The following is a 23,088-nucleotide window of genomic DNA, read 5'->3' on the forward strand; positions in this document are numbered from 1 at the left end:
ACAAAACTTAGCCCGGAGGCGTGGCGGGCCCTAAGCGTCGCCACGCTTAGCTATGGTGAGGGTGGCGAGTAGCAACGGCCCGCACTGAGACGCCAGAGGAGGTTTCCGCGTGGTGGGGGTTGTGTTTTTTTTCCGGGAGCCTGCGGTGGTTGTGGAGCGCAGGAAGGAAGAGCCCGTGGAACTACTGTTACTCAGCAGCGCTGCGGGGCCCCGCCGTTTAAGGCAGCGCCAGTGCTGCCCTGGGAGTCGGCGGTGTCCCCATGCGAGCGCCCCGCGGGGAGCCTGCCCTGGAAGGGCCCCTGAAGCGGTACCAGAGGCGCTTCCAAGGTGAGCGGACGCTGCTGTGGCAGGGCAGCGGAAGGTGAAGACGCGCTACTTCTTCCGCTGGCCATTCTCGCTTGAGACGCTGCCTGGCTCTGCTAGAGGGATTCACGTACCCGGCTATCCCGTACCTCGCAGAGCAGCTGCGGGCAGTGTGGAGCCGTGGGGGCCGGGCTGTCCTGCCGCTTTCTAGGGCGGCCGGGCTGGGGCAACGCGGCCCGCACTTAATCGGGGCAACTGTCGGGGAGAATTAAGTTGTTTCTGGCCCTCCCTAAATCGGTCGCTGTTCAGTCGCACGTAGTTGTCTGATCGTAACTTTACCACCCTTCAGACTGTGACTAGTCTAAGTGTTGAAATTCTAAATGTTAGTAGATAACTGGTAGGTACATCACCGTACTTGGTGTATAAATTTATGTTATGGACACACTGCCCACATATCACATGTCGTTACGCGAGTGAATTAAATGTACTATTGCAATGTCATTGCAAAAGGGTAGAAATAGAAATATTTTCAAGATAGAATTTCAAATAGAATAGAAATTTCAAATAGAAATGTTTTCAAGTAGGTATTTCATCCGTGATTCGTAGCAAGTATTATGCATTTCCTTCTCAAAATAGCATCAATTCTTTGCGCTGAGGATAGTTCTTATGTGGTCCATTTTAGACATCCTGTTCAACTTTTATGGAAGTGAATGTTAGCTTTTCAGTGTAAAAGAGAGGGCATCAGAAACTTCTAACTCCCAGTTTCCCAGTAGTGAGTATTTTGCTTATGGTGGCAGCTTTTGTGATTTGGAAATCAGCAAGCTTTGAGAAACTTCAGCAAATGTGCGATGAAGCATTCAAAAATACGGAGAAGCAGGAAAGCACAGTCAAAAATGACAGACATCAGTGTGCCATTGAGAATTATTTTTGTGTTTTTCATTGCTATTGCTCAGTATAACTACATTATCTTTGAGGATAAAATAGTAATTTGGAGTTCAGAAACTGTTTATAAAGAGGGAGTAGTTTTGAGAGAAGCTGTATATGGGCTTGTTTGTCTGCTTGGGTTTGGTGTTCTTTACTGCCCATGGTTTCTCTGACAGCTCTACAATGAATGGGAAAAGGAAAGAATTTTACTGCTATCAGATGACATACCAGCTGATAACTGACATCGAACACTTCTTGGCAACAATTAGATGCAACATAGTTGGCTAAATATTTCAGCCATTGCATCAGTGAGATAATTCTTACCATTTCTCAATTGGCTTTCCTACCCTCATGGTGTCCTGGAATGCTCAAGAATGGATGAATAGCTTAAGTATGCCAATAGAGAAATACTTGACCTAAATCTCTCTTTTTTTTTTTTTTTTTTTTTTTTTTGAGTCATTGCCTTGCACATTCTATTTGAGTTTATTATAAAAAATCATTACTGTTTTAAATATACTTTTAATGTTCTTGTACGTTAACTTTATTAAAAGGTGGAATACCCTAAAATCAAAAGAACTGGTGCAAGTCATCTTAGGACTTGGCTTTAAAAGTGGTTACCGAGAGAAGATTAATAGGTCAGACACAGGTCGAGATTTTATAGAAACTAGTGTTCTTAAAAAGTGTGGAGTGCCTGGAATACTAGGCTGAAAACCATGCTCTTAAATGCAATCATATTTTGGGGAGCAGTTTATGTTTTACAAGCTCTTGGTAGGTTACAACCAAGCAGAGAAAAAGACTGAAAAAGGCTGTGAAAACCATTGCAGTGGGGGAAAAAAATCAATTTCCCCAGATGATATGAGCTTGAAAAAGATAAAATGAAGGCAGAAACAATTACCTTTTGTTCTGTGATTTGAACTGCTATTCATCTTTCTTTTGGAACAAAGTAACTCACTGTGATATGTATTCTACTCTGAGGCTTGCCTTCTGAATTATACCTTGCGAATGCTTAACTGTGATAATATTCCAATAAAAGATGTTACCTTTGTCCTACAAGAATGAAATTCCTGTTCTGTCGGCATTTATACCTAAATGTTTCTTACACAAGACCTAGGGAAAAATAATCCTCCAAGTACTTCAGGGCTAAATAAAGAAAATCATGGCTGGTTTATGTTTCTGAAAATAGAGTATGATTTTGTGAGTGTGTGATTCTGTTTCATTGTAAAATTAATAACTGTTAGCTATTAATGAAATTTTTCTGATGCAGGATATTTTTGACTGGTGGTAACAAATTACTTTGACAAAATGTAAAAGAAACACATCTTCTTACATTCCTGAAGTGGCTGTGAATTGTGATGGAGGACTGTCTTGATGGGCATGTACATGCTGACTGGTGTCTGGGTCATTTTCTTGTTTCTCTTGGTAAAACAGTAGAACTTAGAGATCCTGCTTTGTTAAACATTGCATAAAGCTGTGATACTTAGGGTACTGCTCTGTCTTTTCTAGTTAGTATATACATTGCTTAAAGGGAAAAGAAATGAAATGCTCATCTCCCTTTGTACACAGGCAGTTGAAAGAAGGTAGTGAGTTGCCTGAGGTCCAGATAATATTCCTAAAGTAGGAATATTATCTGAAACCAAGCCCATATTTTCTGGTTCCTCATTCAGTTGTCATCTCTCAGTTGCAAATTCTTCAAGTTTCTTTTCTGACATGTTGGCGATATCCAGGTGTATCAGAGTGATATGGCATTTATTATTGGAAAGTTTTTGATTTTTATGAAGTCAGTTAACTAAAAAACAAGAAAAAGGAATACAAGAGAAAATGTATTGAAAATGAGAAAATACCATTACTGTACCACTTCAGTAAGTCAGTTACTTCTTGAAAGTGTTCATAAAAATATTTGTACTTATTTGGAAGGCAAATGAGTGTTACTATTAATTTTCCACACTTGCTCAAAGGTCATCGGTCTTTATTGGTTTATGTTGGCTCAGTTTGCTGAGTGTTTACTTTGTTTACTTTTTTTTTTTTTGAGTTATGCTATATGTTATGTGTAGTGGCATCATTAGAATTCAAAAGTAATTGTTCTTGGGGTCCGATCCTGTGCATCGTATGAAGTAAGCTTTAGGTTCAGTAAAAAGTTTTAAAGCTGTGTATGCTAGGACATGTTTTAGGGTCAAGTATATTATTACTTGTGCTGCTGCAGAGGCCTCGTGTATTGGCAGGCTAAGATGCTACATAGAGCTTTTTCTTTCAAAATGTAGTGACTCTTTCTTCTGCAATTTGTGGCATACAGTAGTTGTTCCTGCTGTTTGCATTAAGTAATGGCTTTCAGTGGCTGAGTTTCGATCAAGTAGACAGGTGGGGAATGCTTTTAGTTTTCCCCCCCCTTTTTTTTATTTAAAATATCAGTCAGTAACTAATCTTTTGGGGTTTTGGTGTTGTTTATTGTGGCTAATGATGTGCTGTTTTTCTTTTCAAAGTGTGCTAGTGAAAGCATCCATTGACTGAAATGTGCCTTAGAGGAAAGAGAGTTTGCAGAGGGTGAGGGTGAAGTTGCATTTGACCAGTCTTCTATGGACAAGGGCAGTGATGATGTGGACAGTGGAAATGAAGCCTGGCAGGAACTGCAGCACAGTCAGGCAGGTAAAATTACTCTGAAAGCAAATAGTCCAAAAATATTTAGAAATCATTAATTTCAATGTAAAAAGTAAATATCTTGTGGTAATTTTTTTTTTTAAATCTCTTCCTAGTTAATCAACTTAAAATTTTATTGCGAGATCAAGAAAGAGTGGAGAATGAAGTCTCTCTGTCAAGAAGGAAGGTGTCATTCTGTGTATGTTTTCTTCTTCTTTCTTTTGTGTTGTTGAAATGAAAGTATACAGGATGAGATCAGTTTCTAGTATGCAAGAGGAGAAAGAAGCACTGAATAATTTTTATATTCTGAAATACAGGAGATTCCTGAGGCTATGGCCAGAACTTGGTATGCTAATGACCATAGCAGAAGAAGAGACACTGTAATAGGATTTAGACTTTTTTCTTTCTTTGTTGACCATGCAGTGTGCATCACAGTCTATATTGCTTTCATCCACATCCACCTCTTTTTTTAATTTTTATTTTTTATCTAACCAAAAATTTACCCTTTTTGTTTTGGAAAGAGCTGGAGTGACTACATGGACCAATCTTTGTAAAAGCAGCCTGTTTGACTGTACTTTAAGGATTCTCAAGGCATTGTTATGCCATAAATGTGCTTTTTCTTTAAAGGATTAGAGATGTTCGTGTAACAACAGGTTTTGTAGCTCTCTGTCAAAATTTTATACCCTTATGTGCACATCTCGGATTTAGCCCTTTTGCAGCAAAACTGCATAGTATGTACAATGGACAGTTCAATTACAAAGCAACTGCTAGATGCTGTTATCCTTATAGGTGAATAATTCAAAGGCATTGTTCTTGGTCTATCTTTTGATGGCCTCTGCTGACTACTTCTGATTTATACTGAACAAGACAAGCAGCTCTTTGCTGCCAAAGTTGAGTTATCAGCAGAACAATCTAAAGCCTATCTTCCTGCTGTGTTGCTTTGAGCCTGTGTAATGAGCCTAGTAATACTTTTCTTACATTGAGAAATTTTATTTAAAGTTTTTTTAACAGTTTTCTGAGTGTTCTAAAATCCATTTGTTTAGTCTGATTGGCCTGCCAGGTACTTTTGCTTCATAGTGGTGCAGGATAGAATTAAGTGTATTGGATCTCCAGGGAACAGGACATCATTGGTTGATACGGACATGATGTGAATCAATATTAATTTGTATTTAGCCTTTGGAGAAAAGGGAAAGCATATCTTAATTCGTGTTGGCCAAAGTATTTTATTTATATTGGAAAATTTTAGTAGAATGGAAAAATTCAGGAAACAGGATGCTTTTTCTAAGAAATATATGATAGAGCTTTGTGGGAATGGATTAAAGGATGGAGGAATAAACAGAAAAGATCAGAATTTACTTTACTGGTAAAGCATTGTCATGTTTCTCTTGAAGTTTCCAATGAGGGATTCTGTGAAGTGGCACCCTTATTGTCCTTTTCAACTGTCTTCTACTGGTTGCTAATCAGGATGTGAAAGTATTTTGGAGATGTACCAAGTATAAAACTCCAAAAATGTGTAAATACAGAAGTGCACACACACCACAGAAACTCAAACCCTTATGAAATACGAGCTTGCCTCGTGGTTTGCTGGAGCAGAAATGCTTCTTGCTCAAGAATAATCAGATTCCCTAAGGGCCAAAGGAAAGCAAACTTAGATTATGAGTAATCTTAAATTTTAGCTTTGAATTACACTGAAATACCTAATGAGTACTGAATAGTAGATGACTGTGTGTATGTTTCAAAGAAAGTATGCTGTTTAGTAAACTTTACAATATTGTCTTAAAGTTCCCTTCTGTTGCCGCTGGCTGAAAGTTGTGCTCTAGGCATCAGATGAGTGTGCACACAGAACCTTCACAGAATCACAGAATGTTAGGGATTGGAAGGGACCTCGAAAGATCATTTAGTCCAACCTTCCTGCTAAATCAGGACCACCTAGAACAGGTCATGCAGGAATGCATCCAGGTGGGTTTTGAATGTCTCCAGTGAAGGAGACTCCACAACCTTTTTGGGCAGCCTGTTGCCTTGCTCTGTCACCCTCACAGTGAAACAGTTTCTCCTTAAACTACAATCATAATTCCACAGTCCTCCCTTTAATACAGTCAATACTGAAGTTGAGTATAATTTGACAGGAAGGCTTTTGTTGCTGGAAAACAACCCCTCACCTTAGTGAATTTGACCTTTAAAGGTTGGACAGGAAAAAAACATCAAATACAGGCAGAGCCTGTAAATAAGATGACAAATAGATTTAACAGCAGCATGGTTTGGGGTTTGGTTTGGGTTTGTATGTGTTTTTTTGTTTTTGTTTCTGTGTTTTTTTTTTTTTAATATTGAATAGGAGATTTAGGAGCCCAACTGTTCAGGTAGTTCCTGAAAATAAGGTCTATAATTTTTAAGACTCTTAAGTATATTTGAGAATTGTATCATGAGATACTTTCACACAAAAAGGTGTGTTTCTGACCTGAGATCACAGATCACAATTTAGAATTCTATCAGTTTCAAAAGCAGTTAGAGATCAACGTAAAGATGTTTGTTTTAATCTGAAAGAGTGAACTAATGCTACAAATGTATCTGTTGTTCATCTGAGAGGATCCTGTTAACAACTGTGTAAATTTTGTGTCTTTGCCAGACAAGAATAAGAAAAGGGAGATTTACCCTTTTACAGATTGTGAATAACACTGTTCAATGAATTGGAGAAAAATGTGACATATTTTGTATGAGAGGATATATGTTCTACTTACAAACATGTCCCAGTTTGACTTTCTTAATTTTAATATAGAACGGCCCCAAAAAACCTAAATCAAAACATGGCTTGCATTGATATGTTTTATTTTAAGTTCAGGAATTAAAACAGTTCCTGTATTTTAGCTGGCATTAGACTGTGCTTAATTCTTTGAAGGATGAAATTTGCAATAATGGAATGTCAAGTTATGATAGTAAACCAATACTCAAAGAAGATATTTGAGGATCTGATAGTAACTTATGTAAATTTGAAGGCAGAAACTCCATTAAATATTTTTGTGATTACTCAGAGGTAGTTTCATTGTAGTCTAGCTTAACTTATTACTGTTACCCCATTAAAATTAACGCATACTTCATTCAAACTAAATAAATTATTATGTTCTAAGAAAAATTTCTTAGATCCGCTCTAACTCCTTTTTATTAAACTGACAAGGACTGTTTCTTGCTAATAAGATCAAAGAGAAGCTGTATTTTTCAGGGCATTTTAGTAATACTTACGTTCTTTATCTGTCCTGTACTCTTAGGAGTAAATGCTATAACGTTCTAGTGATTGTTTTTGACATTTTGTAGAAAGTTTACTCTTTAAATCTTACTGAGCAAGGCTGATGTAAGGATTCCCTTCGTTACCTTCTTTAACTAGTCATTTGTGAGACTATAAGAACTTTTACCTATTTACAGGATCTTCAGAAATGTTTTTTGGAATTGTGTTTTAAAATACCAGTAATCAAGTTCCTTGATAAATGTAGTATACATAACACATTTTCTGTTTCTATGGAGGTATTAAAATTGCAGACATAGTTAAGTTTCTGTAGAAATTGTTAATGAACATTTGCAGTAGTTGCCTTTGTATATCCACAACTCATTTAAAATTAAAGGGAAAAAAAATTAGTCCTTTGTGTTTGTCTAAAATGTGTGATACATTTAAATACTGGCATGAATTTCTTTTACAAATTGGTTTGTAGATATGATTCTGTTTATAGATGTGCTTAATCAAGCAGCTGTACTTTGACAGAAGTGACATACTTACATTTTGTATTGAAGAATCTAAGTTCTTACTCTTCATCCTTTCCTTGTGATCTAGTGCATGGTGACTTTTTATTAAGTATACGTAATATTCTATGTGCAAGCAACATTTCACTGCAGTAAGTGGAAAACTGGAAAATAACTCATGCTATTCTTCCTCCAGAAACCCCCAGAAGGTACAACTGGAGACTTAGCAGCCTTTTCTGAACTTGTTCCTATAATCAATGAACGGTCACAGTGCACTGACCATTTAGAAGCAGAAATGAAGTTTAGCAAGGTACTGGACAATGTATTTCACCTCTTAAAACCCCAGTCCGCTAAATACGAAGAAATGCTTTAAAAATAGCTTATGCTTAGTCTGAAGACTGATTCTTGTAATGACAAAAACTGAGCCAAGCAGTTTGGTAGATCCTGAGCCTTACCTTGTGTCTTGATGGCTGTGTAGTGTTTCAGGGTCTTCAAAGGCATGTTTACATCCTATCACAAATATGTACATGCACTTTTTTTTTTAAGAATAAGCCATATGAAAATTCAAGCTGAAAATATATAAAATGTGTCTTTTGAATATTTTTACTCTGAAAGGGTTGAAATGTAAATCTGTAATTTTGGTCCAAAGAGGTATTTGTGTTGACAGCTGTCTCAAGAAGCCTTTTACATGTAATTCCTGTGTCCTATAGGAGGAACTGTCTGGGATGAAAGATCAAGTACAAGTAGTTGAACTTGAAAATGAAGAACTCCTTCAGAAATTGAAAATATTAACTGCAGAACATATAATAAGGGAACAAACTCTTCTAGATGCCTTGGTAAGTTTTTGTTTTTCTGTTGTTCTTTTAATCAGTGTTCTTTTTAAAGAAAGCTATCTGAATGGTTATCTGCAAACCGAATTTTAGTCAAAATTCAGTGAGAGTTTGTAAACGTGGATTTCTGTGGACATCACTGTTGTCATAGGTTGCTGCCCCAAATAACTTCTTTATTGATTCTTATATTCTAATACAAATTGTAACATTCAGTATGTGTATTATTATCTGTTTTAAAACAGTCTACATAATTATAACTGAAGCATTAATATTTTTGTTTTAGGCAACTACTCAGAACTCCTGGCCTGCAGGTAGTAATGACTGTAGCATTCCTCAGCCTGTCACCTTGTCACCAGCAGATAACAAAGGTCAGGCTTTTTATACAGCAGCTGTTGGAGAGACAGAAAAATGGCACGGCGAACTGGTTGGTATAAACTCTCTTTGCAGTGTCAGACTTTGCAAAACCTTATGGTGCTTTGTTGTTGTTGCAGTTTGATAATTTTGTAACAGACAAACAAGAGTTGGTTCTCTGAACCTTGATCTAAGGTCAGATTTTATTCTCTTAAACCTCATCTTCTTATTATAACCAAATCAATCATAGAATGCTAGGGGTTGGAAGGAACCTCCAGAGATTGAGTTCAACCTTCCGGCAAAGCAGGACCACTTAGGGCAGGTCACACAGGAATTCATCTAGGCAAGTTTTGAAGATCTCCAGTGGAGGAGACTCCATGATGTCTCTGGGCAGCCTGTTCCCATGCTCTGTCCCCCTCACAGTAAAAAAGTTTTTTCTCATATTGAGATGGAATTTCCTGTGACTGAGTTTACATCCATTACCTCTCACCCTGTCACAGGCATCACTGAAAAGAGACTGGCCTTCATCCTCCTGACGACCACCTTTCAGATATTTGTAGATATTGATATGGTCGCCTCTCAGCCTTTTCTTCTCCAAGCTAAATAGCCCCAGGTCTCTCAGTCTTCTCTCACAAGAGAGATGCTCCAGTCCCTTAGTCATCTCCGTAGCCCTCTGTTGAACTCTCTCCAGTAGTTCCCTGTCCCTCTTGAACTGGGGAGTCCAGAACTGTACACGGTATTCCAGATGTGGTCTAACTAGGGCTGAGTAGAGGGGAAGGAGAGCCTCCCTCCTGGACCCACTCTTCTTGATGCACCCATGTATAATTTGCCTTCTTGGCCACCAGGGCACATTGTTGTTGATGAGAACTCCAAGGTCCTTCTCTGTGGAGCTGCTCTCCAGCAGGTCAACTCCTAACCTGTACTGGTGCATGAGGTTATTCTTTCCCAGGTGGAGGACTCTACACATATCCTTGTTGAACTTCATTAGGTTTGTCTTTGCCCAACTGAGCAGTCTGTCCAGGTGTGGCTGAATGGCAGCTAAGCCTTCCAGCATGTCAGCCACTCCTTCCAGGTTGTATTATTCTGTTATACAGTGGTGATAAGTTGTATCTGCAGATGCTGATATTCCAGAGATAAGTCTTGTTTGAAGAATCTCTCATCAGTGATGGCTCCACTGTGCTTTGGAAGTTTTTAGCAGTAACACAATGTACAAGCAGGTAGGAACTAGCTAGTGTAATTTCATTAGTCTTATAGGCAAACTCTGAAATGAGTCTTTCTGCACCTGGAGCAGCACAGGGCTCCATAAGGTACAAAAATAGCTTTCTGCAGTCTCTCTTCTTTCAGGTGAATTACACCTTTTGTGCTTTTAGAGAAACAGAGGGGTGCTAGTGATTCAGAGATGTTGTCTCTAGCCTGTATTTTTAATTTGGGAAGATGCTCTTGATTTTTTTTTTTTTTTTTTAATGTCTCTCAGTTAGTGGCATTGCAGTCTTTTGAGGAAAAACTGAACATTTTGATGTTTTTTTATCCTTGTGTGTATATGTTCCGTAAAATCTAAAGGATACTTGAATTCAAGATAATTATACATACTTTTTTTTTTTCTCAGTAAAATATATTAACGTTGGCTTTGTGCATCATTTAGGTATCACTGAAGAGGCATTCAGCTCTAGCACCTGCAGTCGTTGGAGAGCTCGTTTTTATATTAATTTCATTTTTATGTCATCTGCCATATTTAATGCATTGATTGTGGCTTTTCTCAGCTAAATTTCTGGTGCTTTTACTCATATATTATCACTGTATTTAACATTGGTATGGTTGATTTATGCACCTAGTTCTTCAACAAGTAATAAAAATACCTTGAAATTCTGTAGCATTCCTCATTTATTTTTGCTGACCTGTGGGAGAGTGAGAGCAATCTAGACACAAGATTATCAATGATTTTGTGTAAATCCTTGTAGGAGGCTGAAGTTGGTGCTGAAGCAATTTACCATAGGAAAGATACATAGAAATAAGAAATTGTGTAAGTTGATCATTTTGTAGGCTTTAACCAATGTGAAGTGTTTGGATTTCTCTGACGCTATTATATCAACAAGTTTATATGTTTGGGGAAGAGCGTGAATGTGGCAAATGTCTAGATTTATTTGTAAAGACAATATTACAAAGAAAGCAAGACACTTCTTTTCTGCCATCTTTTCTAAAGGAGAAACTTCTTTATCAAGAAAAAGTCAATATCCGTGACGCTCAGATACAGTCTCTAAGGTAAAGTGAAATGTTTATTATTTTCATTAAAGTTACTCTTAATTATCACTTCATAACAATATGAACTACTCTTTAAGTTCAATATAAAAACAACTGAATGTTGTCTCCTTGAAAACTGGTTTCATATAGCATTTTATCAAATACAAATGTAGCAAAATTGAATGTAGTATAATTGAATACTAATATACAGCAACATTAGTAATATATAAGTTTTATAAATTAAATTGAACTATTGAATTTATGGAAATTACCATTTGATGTAAAATGTCTATCCATTTTACCCCTTTTCTTCATAGAGACATCATGTCTGTTAAGGTACACCAATCAAAGAAAATTCAAAAAATTAACTCATATGAGCTCTTCCATTATTAGCTTTCTTCTACTAATAGTTTATATTACAGGTTTTACAAATCTTAAGCATCAAACAAGTTTAGGCCCCATGACTGTTTCAGAGCAGGACAACATAGTTGTGAAGCATGCAGGCAGTGTTTCCAGTCATGTGACCAGGTCACATTTGGTTTTCAAACAAATGTTGAAAAACAAAAATGTTGAAAATAAGTCTTCATGTACTTATCAAAATATTGAAAGGTTTTAATTTGTTCTCTTCAGTGGTGAAAAGCCAACTGTGCTACTGAAAGTAAGGGAGGATCTTAAATTTCAGCTATGTAGTTGTCTTTGTTGTGTTCCCCGCTTGGCTTGGAGGGTGTAACAGTTTAGTGCAAAGGCTAAACTCCCTGCCCCTGACACAAAAGTGAGGGGAAGAGTAACACACCAAAACTGAGGGTTGAGATAAAGAGATAAGAGCTTAATGTGACATAAGATCTTTTAAGCACAACGCATAATTACCTTAGCTAATAATCTAATTAATCGAATAATGCAATACATGATTACCTTAGCTTAGCCTATTTGCAGAAGAAGCACAGTGAAATACAAGGGGGGAAAAAAACAGCATTGAACAGAAAACCAAACCCAGCAGGTACCTGACTCCCACTCTTTCTGCCACCACGACTTCAGAAAAAGACCACACCCCAGGAGCCCAGAACCCAGAAGCAGCAACCAGAACAGGAGGCCTCCCATGTTGCAGTCTGAACTTCAAGCCCATAATACTTTGCCCCAGCTAGCAGTTTCATTTTTGAAGTTGACATGACTGCAGCCTGATATGAATAACAGCAGCAGGTTCATCTCAATCCATGACAGCGTGTTATACTCAGAAATAAGTATTGGAGCATGAAAAATAGTCTGAAAATTGCTAAAAGCACAGTATTTGGCCTCTTGATTACCCCTAAGGGACAGGATTTTTCAAAATTTCAGTTCTGCAAGATACTTGAGCATTCACTAGATTTTAAGGTGAGAAATGATACAGCTTTCAGTGGGACTATTCTTGTTTTTAACTTTAAACATGAACTTATGTAGGATTTGCTGATTTCTGTCCAAGATTTCCTAACAATAGTTCTGTTGTACCATGGCTGTCTAAAGATGTATGTGAACCATTCAGGTTATAGTGGATTATATTTAATAGGCCAGCTACTAAAATTGGAAAACTGTGCGCAGATTTCCCAGATGGAAATAAGCATGCATGCAGTGTACATATCATGTGCACAGTAAATCCAATGCAACTAGAATGTGTCAGACTTACTACGTGTGTGCTGCCCAGATGGCCTGCATAACAAACCAAAAGCTTTGGATTCATTGCACAATTTGTCAAATTGATCCATATACGCACAGTGTGTGTTTGTCTGGAACTTCCAGCATTCCTGTTGCTTCCGCTCTCCCTGGCCTGACAGATGCTTGGAAATTCTGGAGTAAATTCTTCAGAGCACCTGGTAAAAATTTTAGAGACAAGTGAAAAGCTTACCCTCTTTTTCTGGAGATGTGTTTGAGCTCGTTTGTGTGTGTTGGCGGATCAGAGTCTATGTGCTGAATGCGTCTGGATTTTGCCTAGGGAGCATAAGGGGTTTAATACTGTAACTTTACAGTTAATTTAAGAACAGCGAAGAAGCATCAACTAAGTAAGAACAATAGGAAAAAGATAGGATACTGAAATATTTATTAACTGTTTAGTGCTAGTGAGTCTTATACTCTGTTCAGTCAATATGTAAGCCTACTTTTTTTTTTTTGTAACTTCACTATTTTGCTACAGAGAGGAGGAAGAAAACATTTTGATTGAGCATTTCTATGTTAGTCTTCCTTCGCCTAATGAAATTTGTAAAATAATATTCATTACAGGGATTGTCACAGTTCTTTTTAGTTTACATCTGTAATTATGTATTGCATATAAATGTAATTTGTAGAAACATATGATTGCACAAGTAGTATTTTTTTCTTATTTCTTCCTTCTAGAAAAAACCTTTCAGAATATCAGAAGAGATGCAAAGATTTGGAAGGAAAGCTAAGCCAACAGAAGTCACTTTCTTCAGCCACAAATCCTAGACGGGTTGGTGGTCTGTGTCTGAAATGTGCACAACATGAGGCAGTTCTTTCACAGACTCATTCTGATGTTCACATTCAGACCATCGAGAGGGTTACAAAGTAGGTTTGGGAAGTGTGTTTACTTTCTCATTCAAAGTACAGTTGCTCACATTAAACCATGTAAGTCTCAGTGTGCTGGGTTGCATTCATAGGTAGATATCAACTTAGGAAGCATTAGACTCTCAACTTGAAGTTGTTATAATGTGAAATTCAACAGCATAGGTCCCAACCACTTTGATATCCATGGTGAGTTTTCTACTTCAGGTGTGAAAGAATGTTAGTCATTATCTTGTAATTATGATATCTTTGTCCAAATAATCAGACTGTTGATAGTCTATTTCCCGTACTTTTTGTGCAAGTGGAGCCTTTACTCTCTCAGAACAAATATTGTGGAAGTTGGTGTATTTTGATTATTTCTTGCAAAAGTTCCTTATCTTTCTGTAGTTGAAAATTTTTCTGGTTCCACTTGATTCTCCCTAAATTTGGGGAAACTTCCTCCTCCTGGCTTGAATTTGCTTTGTAAGTTAGATGTTTGTAGTGGGATGCATTGCTTCCCTCCCTAGCTACATTAAGGGGGAAAAAAGCTTTACAGGGTGAATATATGTAATTCAGGGTGAATATATGTAATTCAGAAATGCCAATGGCATTAAAATGTTTTTTCTTAAGAAATTATGCTCATCAATCATCCTCAAAAATCCCTTCCTTTCTACTTGCTAGTAAAAATGATAAGATACTGCAGCTTTCTCCAAGTTTGTTAAATATACGTCTGTTGTCAGATATCTGAAGTTCCTTAGTTTCAGAATGAGCTTGCTGGAGATGCATTTGAGAGTCAGAAGCAAGAAGACTGAAGGGATATAATGCATATACTTTGTAAAATTGATTATGTCTACATATTAGATGGCTGTTTCCAGAAGTTACATATTTTCCTATGGTCAAGTTCAAGAATTTTCTGGGAAAGTTCTCTGTTGTGAAAGTTGTGTTTCAAAGTTACTTGTCACAGACACTGTAAAATATGAAGAAGCTACAACTCAGTACGTTCTTACCTCAAAGTGCAGTTTGAGACAGAAGGTTTCAGTTGACCTATATATCTTTTTAAAACCATTATTTCAGTTTGCAATTTAATCAGTTCTGAATGTTAAATTTCCTGTCATGCAATCTATAAAACCCAAGGATTTTCAAAGGGACCTTGTGCAAATCTTGTTAAAATGACATTTCAAAGTAGGACTTAGTTCTCTGACAAATAGAACTGTGTTACCATTCCACACAACATGAAGGGAAAAAAAAAAAACCAGAAAACAAAGCAGGAAACCACAAACACAACAGTTTTCAGCCAAAATCTCTAGTTGGACCTAAACTGCAGATAATCATACCCTTAATGTAAAAGCTTTCGATATATCACAATAATGAAAAAGTGAAGTATTACAGTTCTTACTGTGCTTCACTAATTTGTATAGATTTCAGTTTCATAGTTAAAAAAATTCAGAGGGGATGTAGAATCTAGAAGTGTTTGTGTTTCTTTTGTGGGTTTTTTGTTTGTATATTTTTGTTGGTTTTGCTTTTATCATGGATCCCCATTTTGTAATGCCAACAGAATGTTACTCTGCATCAGTATATTTATGACCTGAGTTCTGCTGTCATTACTGCCAGTCTCACTAATGGTCCATTCTTCTGAACTGAAGGACTAGTCATCAAGCAAATGATATTGTCTGCTATGTGAGCAATATGCTCTCTTTCACTCCTACCCCCATGCTGGCTTTAGTCTTGCTTCACTCATCACCCTTAAGTCTTTTATTTGTTTTCTCTCAAGAAAAGGTACAAAATGAATTTTTGGCTTTTCTTTATACACAGAGAAAGAGATGAATTGATGGATGCACTTGTTTCATTGAGACAAAACATGAAAGAGATGCAGCAAAGAGAATCTAGTGCTTGTGAGCAAGTTAAACAAGCTGTGCAAATGGCGGAAGAGGCCAATTTAGAAAAGACAAAGGTAAATTCATCAAGAAAGCAGAGCTTTTAAGTATTCAGATTTACTGCAAATGTTAGTTATTTTTCATGCTCATGAGAGAATACACACATAAGACCTCTATCACATGTTGACATGGTGTAGTAGGTTCAACAAGACTGCACTGGGTGACTGTTCACAGGATCATAGGATGTTAGGGGTTGGAAGGGACCTCCGGAAGGTCATCTAGTTCAAGCCGCCTGCCAAAGCAGGACCGTAGAATCTAGTGCAGGTTGCACAGAAATGCATCCAGATGGGTCTTGGAAGCCTCCAGACAAGGAGGCTCTACAACCTCTCTGGGGAGCCTATTCCAGTGCTCTGTGACCCTCACGTTGAAGAAGCTCCTCCTCATGTTGAGGTGTAACCTTCTGTGCTGTAGTTTATATCTGTTGCCCCTTGTCCTATCACAGTGTGCAACTGAGAAGAGTCTGTCCCCTCCCTCTTGATGCCCATCTCTCAGATATTTATAAATGTTTATTACATCCCCTCTTAGTCTTCTCTTCTCCAGACTAAAAAACCCCCAGGTCTCTCAGCCTCTCCTCACAGGGCATGTGCTCCAGTCCTTTACTCATCCTCATAGTCCTCTATTGGACTCTCGAGTAGATCCCTGTCCCTCTGGAACTGGGGAGCCCAAAACTGGATGCAATATTCCAGGTGTAGTCTCACCAGGGCATAGTGGAGGGGGAAGAAAACCTCCCTTGATCTGCTGGACATGCTCGTCTTAATGTATCCCAGGATCCCATTGGCCTTCTTGGCCACAAGAGCACATTGCTGACCCATGGATAACTTGTTATCCACCAGGACTCCCAGTCCAACTCCATGGGGTTGCTCTCCAGCAGATCACCTCCTGTGATCTGTACCTGTACTGGTACAGTTTATTATTCCTTCCTCGATGCAGGACTCTGCACTTACCCTTTTTGAACCTCCTCTGTGCCCAGCTCTCCACAGTCTGTCCAGGTCTCGCTGAATGGCCGCACAGCCTTCAGGTGTATCAGCCAAGCCTCCCAGTTTGGTATCATCAGGAAACTTGCTGAGCAGACAGTCTGTCCCCTCATCAATGTCATTGATAAAGATGTTGAACAGGACCGGACCCAGCACTGATCCCTGGGGGACTCCACTAGTCACAGCTCTTCAATGGGACTTGCCACCATTGACCACCACTCTTTGCACTCTATTTTGTAACCAGTTCCTAATCCATCTCACTATCTGTTCGTCTATGCCACACTTCCTGAGCTTACTCACAAGGATGTTATGGGAGACAAGTGTCAAAAGTCTTTCTATAAGGTCAAGGCAGACTACATCCACTGGTCTCCCTGCATCTACCCATTCTGTTGTGACATCATAGAAGGCTATCAGATTAGTCAAGCATGATTTCCCCTTGGTAAATCCATGCTGACTACTCCTGATCATCATCTTCTCTTCCAAGTGCCTAGAGATGACCTCCAGGATGAGCTGCTCCATTATTTTTCCAGGGATGGAGATGACACTGACTGGTCTATAGTTTCCTGGAATCTCTTGCCCTTTCTGAAGACTGGAGTGACATTGGCTTTCCTCCAGTCCCCAGGCATCTCTCTGTTTGCCACGATTTTGCAAAAATGATGGAGAGTGGTAGAGTGACAACATGAGCCAACTCTCTCAACACTCTTGGGTGCATCTCATCAGGGCCCATGGACTTGTGAATATTCTGTTTATGTAACTGATCCCTAACCCAGTCTTCATTGACTAGTGGAGAGTCTTCCCTCCTCCAGTCTTCTCCTTCATCCAGGGTCTGGAATTCATACAGGAGTTCAGTCTTAGGAGTAAAGACTGAAGCATAAAAGGCGTACAGCAACTCTGCCTTCTCTTCATCCTCAGTTATCAGGGCTGCCTCCTCGTTCAGCTGTTTTTCAGCAATAACACTTATATTTTTAAGATGTCAAGGCTGTAGGGCGTGTTGCGTTCTCTGACCATCATACAAATTCAGATGTGGTTTCATGGATAGGTGATAGAAATTTCAGAGGCATTTGTAGGAGGATAATTCTCATGCCACATTTCTGAGCTACTTTGAAAAGAATTAAAATGCTTACAAACAACTCTTGCCTCAGATGGCTGTAGTGCAAGAACTAATTAGTTAACAGAACTCTTTGAAGGTGATAAGTCCTGTCTAATGATACCTACAGAAAGCTTTTGTTTCTAATTAAATGATGATAAAACCAGTTTTGATCTAATGCTTGTGTTAGCCCTAGTTAATATATACACTTTTCTGATACTGACCTAAATTATTTCCTTGATATTTAGTGACATCTACCGTATTATTAGTGAATTACAATGGAATTGAGATTTGTTTGGTGGCTTTTTTTTTTTATGAAATGCTGTTGTTTTTAATTGTGGACGAGATGGATGTAATTGTTCTATAAAACAAACAGAACAATTGACCATCCAATGCTGTAAAAAGAGTGTGTGTGTGTATGTAGGGCCTTTACCTATAAACAGTGTGTTGGGGGGAAATAATTGAAATTGGAAATCCTATGTACTTGTCAAATTTATCTTCAGAATATTAGAGCTCCTTGGTTTTACTTTTTGAGCCCCTTGTTCACATGTCTCATCCTGTCCCTGAGTAGTTAAATGTTAAAGTTATTTATTTATTACCTGGATGGGGAGGGGTGACTTCTACAGTTGTCTGATAGGCATTTAAAACTGCACAAAATGTTTTGCCTATGACATAAAATTGAAGTTACCTGATCTTCCACTTTAATTTGCTCTTTAAAATCCTTATAAATTCTTATTCAGTGTAGCTCACATCAGAAATGGGGTCTAAGAACAAAACTTTGTACAACAAATTAGAAGGACTTAAATTAAAATGGGTCTTCATACCTATACTCTTTCTGCTACTATGTAGCAGCTGCATAGGGTCTCCATAGGCAACCCTTGTCACTGCATCAAGAAAATGTGAAGTGCTGTCTGTATACAAGACTCAATAGTAAGTCTGTTTTTACCGTGTTCAAAAACTGTTCTGATAAGAAGGAACAGGAAGAAATCTTTTACTTATGCTGCACTGATTTAGCATTTTTGCATGTACTAGTATTTCTCTGGTAAGGACAAGCCATCCTTTATTTTCCTAGTCCTATTGTACTCTTAAGGTGAAGTACTGTTTTTATTTGAAATTATCATGGAGTCCAAAAGAATAATCCATATAGGAAAGGTGAGGAATTAGCACATTATACTTCCAAATGCTATAATTACAGTTTCATCACCTTATTGACAGAAAGTCTAATCTTGAGTGCCTATCTTTTTTTATGTTTATTTTGGGGCCTCTTGCCTATTACATAGAGAAAGGAGGAGATCTGGTATTTAAATGTCCATAGCTGAAGCAAATTTAGGAATGCATTTTCAACATAAATGTCATGGAAATATAGTTGTTTGAACTGTTCATTATGTAGTCAAACAGTGGACCTTTTCAAAATACGTGTTTCTTCTTGCAACTTATTTGTTGCTAGAGTTGTAGCGTTTTACAGGTCTACAAAACTATAGCAGTCATATACAGACAATTGTTTGCTGATGCTGATGGTACTTTCTCCAGAAAAGGATTTAAGACAGAAACAGAGGGATTCCATCACCAAGGTAGACTTGTGGTAGGAAAGAGAGCTTGACGAAGGTTCCACAAAATTGGCATAAACCTAATGGAGACTCTTAAAGCATTCTTTAAAAATCATGGTTTAATTTACTTCTCTCATGAACAGCCCAGCACCATGGAAATTGCATATAGGGGACTGGATTTGAGCAAAAGTAAAATAAGCATTTTTTAAAAAGCTGTTGGGTGATAAAGTAGGATTCCTATAAGATCATGGCTGAATATCAGTGAAATGATGAAATCTAGTTTACTCATAGACTAGCAAGCTGCTTTTAGGGTGCTGTGAGTACTTCGATTTAGTTGTAAGAGAGTTGTGTATTTCTGATTTAAACTGACAAAACGCTGAAATTGTATCCCTTTGATAGGAGCACATCATCATAAGTTGCTAGATTTTGGGTTTTCCCCCTTTCTTTTTTTATGAGATTGTCTACTGTGCTCCTTGCATGTGAACTTGGATTTATTCTCTTTTGATAGAACTCACAGCCGTGTTTTAGCACTTGAAATTATGCAGGTTATTTATGAGTTTTGAGTAGAATTGATTCTCTTTATTTGCCAAACCTGACACTAAAACCCAAAAATTGTTTTTGTATCTTTACTCCTGCTAGGTTTCTTCTTAGCTTTCTGCACTCAGTAATTCACTTCAGGGGGAGAATAAGTAGAATCACAGAATCTTAGAGGTTGGAAGGGACCTTCATAGACCAAGTCCAACCCCCCTCCTAAAAGCAGGATCACCTAGGGTAGTCTGCATGGGAACGCATCCCATAGTGGGTTTTGAAAGTCTCCAGAGAAGATGACTCCACACCATCTCTGGGCAGCCTGTTCCTGTGCTCCATCACCCTCACTGTAGAGAAGTTTCTCCTCATGTTGAGTTTGTATCCATTGTTCCTCGTCATATTACTGTGCACCACCAGAAAGAGATTGGCCCCCTCCACTTGAAACCCACCCCTCAGATATTTATAGACATTGATAAGATCCCCTCTCAGTCTTCTAAACAGCCCCAGGTCTCTCAGTCTCTTTTCATAGGGGAGATGCTCAAGTCCCCTAATCATCCTCATCCCTTGGACCCTCTCTAGCGGATCCCTGTCTCTCTTGAATTGGGGAGCCCAAAAATGGACACCGTATTCCAGGTGTGGTCTCTAGGCCAGAGTAGAGGGATAGAAGACATTCCTTAGACCTGCTGGGACACTTTTCTTTATGTACCACAGGGATACCATTTGCACTCTTGGCCACAAGGTCACATTGGTGTGCCATGGAGAACTTGCTGTCCACTAGGACTCCAAGGTCTTTCTCTGTGGAGCTTCTCTCCAGCAGGGCAGCTCCTAACCTGTACTGGTGCCTATTGTAAAGATACTGAACAAAACTGGACCCAGTACTGATCCCTGGGGAATACCACTGGCCACAGGCCTCCAAACTGACTCTGTGCCACTGATGACAACCCTCTGAACTCTGTTGAGCCGGTTTTCCATCCACCTCACAGACCAACTGTCTATGCCACATTTCTTGAGCTTTTCTTTGAGGATGTTATGGGAGACAATATCAAAAGCCTTACTGAAGTCAAGATGTATGACATCCACAGCTCTTCCCTCATTTGGTCATGGTTTCATAGAAGGCTATCAGATTAGTCAAGGAAGATCTTCTCTTAATAAATCCATGCTGGCTACTCCTGATGATCCTCTTTTCTTCCAGAATGAGTTGTTTCAGGGATGGAGGTGAGGCTGACTGATCTGTAGTTGCATGGGTCTTCCTTCTCGCTTTTTTTGAAGACTGGAGCGACACTGGCTTTCTTCCAGTTGTTAAGCACCTGTCCTGTTCTCCATGACTTCAAAAATGGTGGAGAGAGGCTCAGCAACAGCATCAGCCAGTTCTCTCAGCACTTGTGGATACACACAATTGGGGCCCATGGATTTGTTTGTCTTTAGCTGGTGTAAGAGATCTTTAACCCAGTCCTGAGTGACCAGCAGAGTGTATTCCTCCCTCCAGTTCTGCTCCCTTGCTTCCAGAGACTGAGGTTCCTGAGGGCTGGTTTTAGGAGTAGAGATGGAGGCAAAGAAGGCATTCAGCAACTCTGTCATCTCTGCATCTCCCATATCATTTAGTAGTGGGCCCACCTTTTCCCTGCTCTTCCTTTTGTTATTGATGTATTTGAAAAAGCTGCTCTTGTTTTCTTTCACCTCCCTGGCAAGGCTTAGTTCCAAGAGAGCTTTGGCCTTTCTTGTCACATCTCTACATTCTGTGGCAATATTTCTATAATCTTCCCAATCGATCAGACCTTTTTTCCACACATTTTAAACCTCATTTTTCTTCTTGAGTTTTTCCAAGACTTCCCTGCTGACCCATGCAGGTCTCCTGCCTCCCTTACCTGATTTTTTTTTTCAAGGGAATACATTTTTCTTGAGCTTGGAGTAAGTAATGTTTGAATGTTAACCAGCTCTCTTGGGCCCCCTCCCTTCTTGAGCCCTAGCCCACTGGTTACTTCTAAATAGCGTTTTGAAGAGGGCAAAGTTAAGCACAGGATTGAAATTTTACATATCACTGCTTCTTTGTCTAGTGATACCAAACTCTAACATGTCATGGTCACTACAGTCAAGATTACCCCCAACCATAGCATCTACAACCAATCCTTCTTTGTTTGTTAATGCAAGGTCCAGCATTGCACTCCTCCTCATTGGTTCTGCAACTACCTGCAGGAGAAGGTCATCATCAGTGCACTGCAGGAACCTTTTGGACTGTTTATGCTTGGCTGTATGGTCTTTCCAACTAATATTAGAGTGATTTAAGCCACCCAGAGCACTTGATCTTGAGGCTACTTCCAGTTGCCTGTAGAAGGCCTCATTGACAGCTTCTTCCTGGTTTGGTGGGCTGTACTAAACACCCACAACCATATCATCCATGTTTGCATGTCCCTTCACTCTTACCAAGAAGCTTTCAATGCTTTCATCATCTCCCCCAAGGTTAAGCTTAATGCATTCTAGTTGCTTACTGACACAGAAAGCAACTCCACAACCTTGCCTTGTCAGTCTGTCCTTCCTGAATAGTACATAATAGTCCATAACCACATTCCAGTCATGGGAGCTGTCCCACCATGTCTCTGTAATTGCAATAAGACCATAGCCCTGAGACTGCACCCAGATCTCTAGTTCATCTTGCTTATTTCCCATGCTGCTTGTGTTGCTATACAGACACTTCAGAGACCTAGCAGAGGAGCATCTGTTACCATTGTGGGTATCACATAATCCACCATCCCCTGCAGCCCCTGAGATAGGTTCCTCACAAACATCCCAGGCTTGTCTTCAGTGAGCGTGGTTTTACCCTCATCTTCCTTTGAAATTAGTTTAGACCTATCAACCAGCCCTGCTAGTTCTTGCCCCAGGAGTCTTTTTCCTCTTTGAGACAAGCATTTCCTATCTATAGTCAGCAGGCCTGGAGACTTGTAGAGTAGCCTGTGGTTGAAGAACCCAAAATCCTTGCGTTGGCACCAGTCCCATAGCCAGGCATTAATCTGCTGGATGTTCATGTTCATGCCCTCATCAGGCACAGCTAATGGTGGGACAGAAGCAAATACTACTTGTGCTCCTGACCCCTTTGCCATTCGTCCCAGGGTTCTGAAGTCCGTCATTGCTCTCAAATTTCTTGTTCGGATTTCATCATTGTCTAAGTAGTCAGTTGGATGGACTAGGATAGGAAGTCCGTGGCCCCAGGCAGGCAACATACTTCCTTAAGGAGTGGACTGGGGCTGTGGGTGTAGTCTACCTAGACTTCAGCAAAGCCTTTGACACTGTCTGCCACAAGAAGCTTCTGGCAAAGCTGGCAGCTCGTGTTGTGGACAGATTCACTCTGAAATGGATCAAGAACTGTCTGGAGGGCCGTGCCCAGAGAGTGGTGGTGAATGGTGCCACATCCAGCTGGCAGCCTGTCACTAGTGGTGTCCCCCAGGGATCAGTGCTGGGCCCCATTCTGTTCAATATCTTTATTGATGATCTGGA

General features: G+C 39.2%; 1 protein-coding gene across 1 annotated transcript in view; it reads left to right on the forward strand.

Annotated features, from left to right (window-relative positions):
• Positions 1-260: 260 nt before the first annotated feature.
• The window catches only part of SDCCAG8 (SHH signaling and ciliogenesis regulator SDCCAG8), a 106,889-nt gene continuing 84,061 nt past the window's right edge, over positions 261-23,088 (forward strand). Inside the window, 9 exon segments of the mRNA XM_054396468.1 lie at positions 261-340; positions 3,713-3,867; positions 3,975-4,057; positions 7,781-7,894; positions 8,295-8,420; positions 8,698-8,862; positions 10,969-11,024; positions 13,365-13,553; positions 15,342-15,480. Coding sequence (XP_054252443.1) covers positions 261-340; positions 3,713-3,867; positions 3,975-4,057; positions 7,781-7,894; positions 8,295-8,420; positions 8,698-8,862; positions 10,969-11,024; positions 13,365-13,553; positions 15,342-15,480 — 1,107 coding nt within the window.

The sequence above is a fragment of the Indicator indicator genome, chromosome 2 (assembly GCF_027791375.1).
Source record: "Indicator indicator isolate 239-I01 chromosome 2, UM_Iind_1.1, whole genome shotgun sequence".
In the NCBI taxonomy this organism is placed as follows: domain Eukaryota; kingdom Metazoa; phylum Chordata; class Aves; order Piciformes; family Indicatoridae; genus Indicator; species Indicator indicator.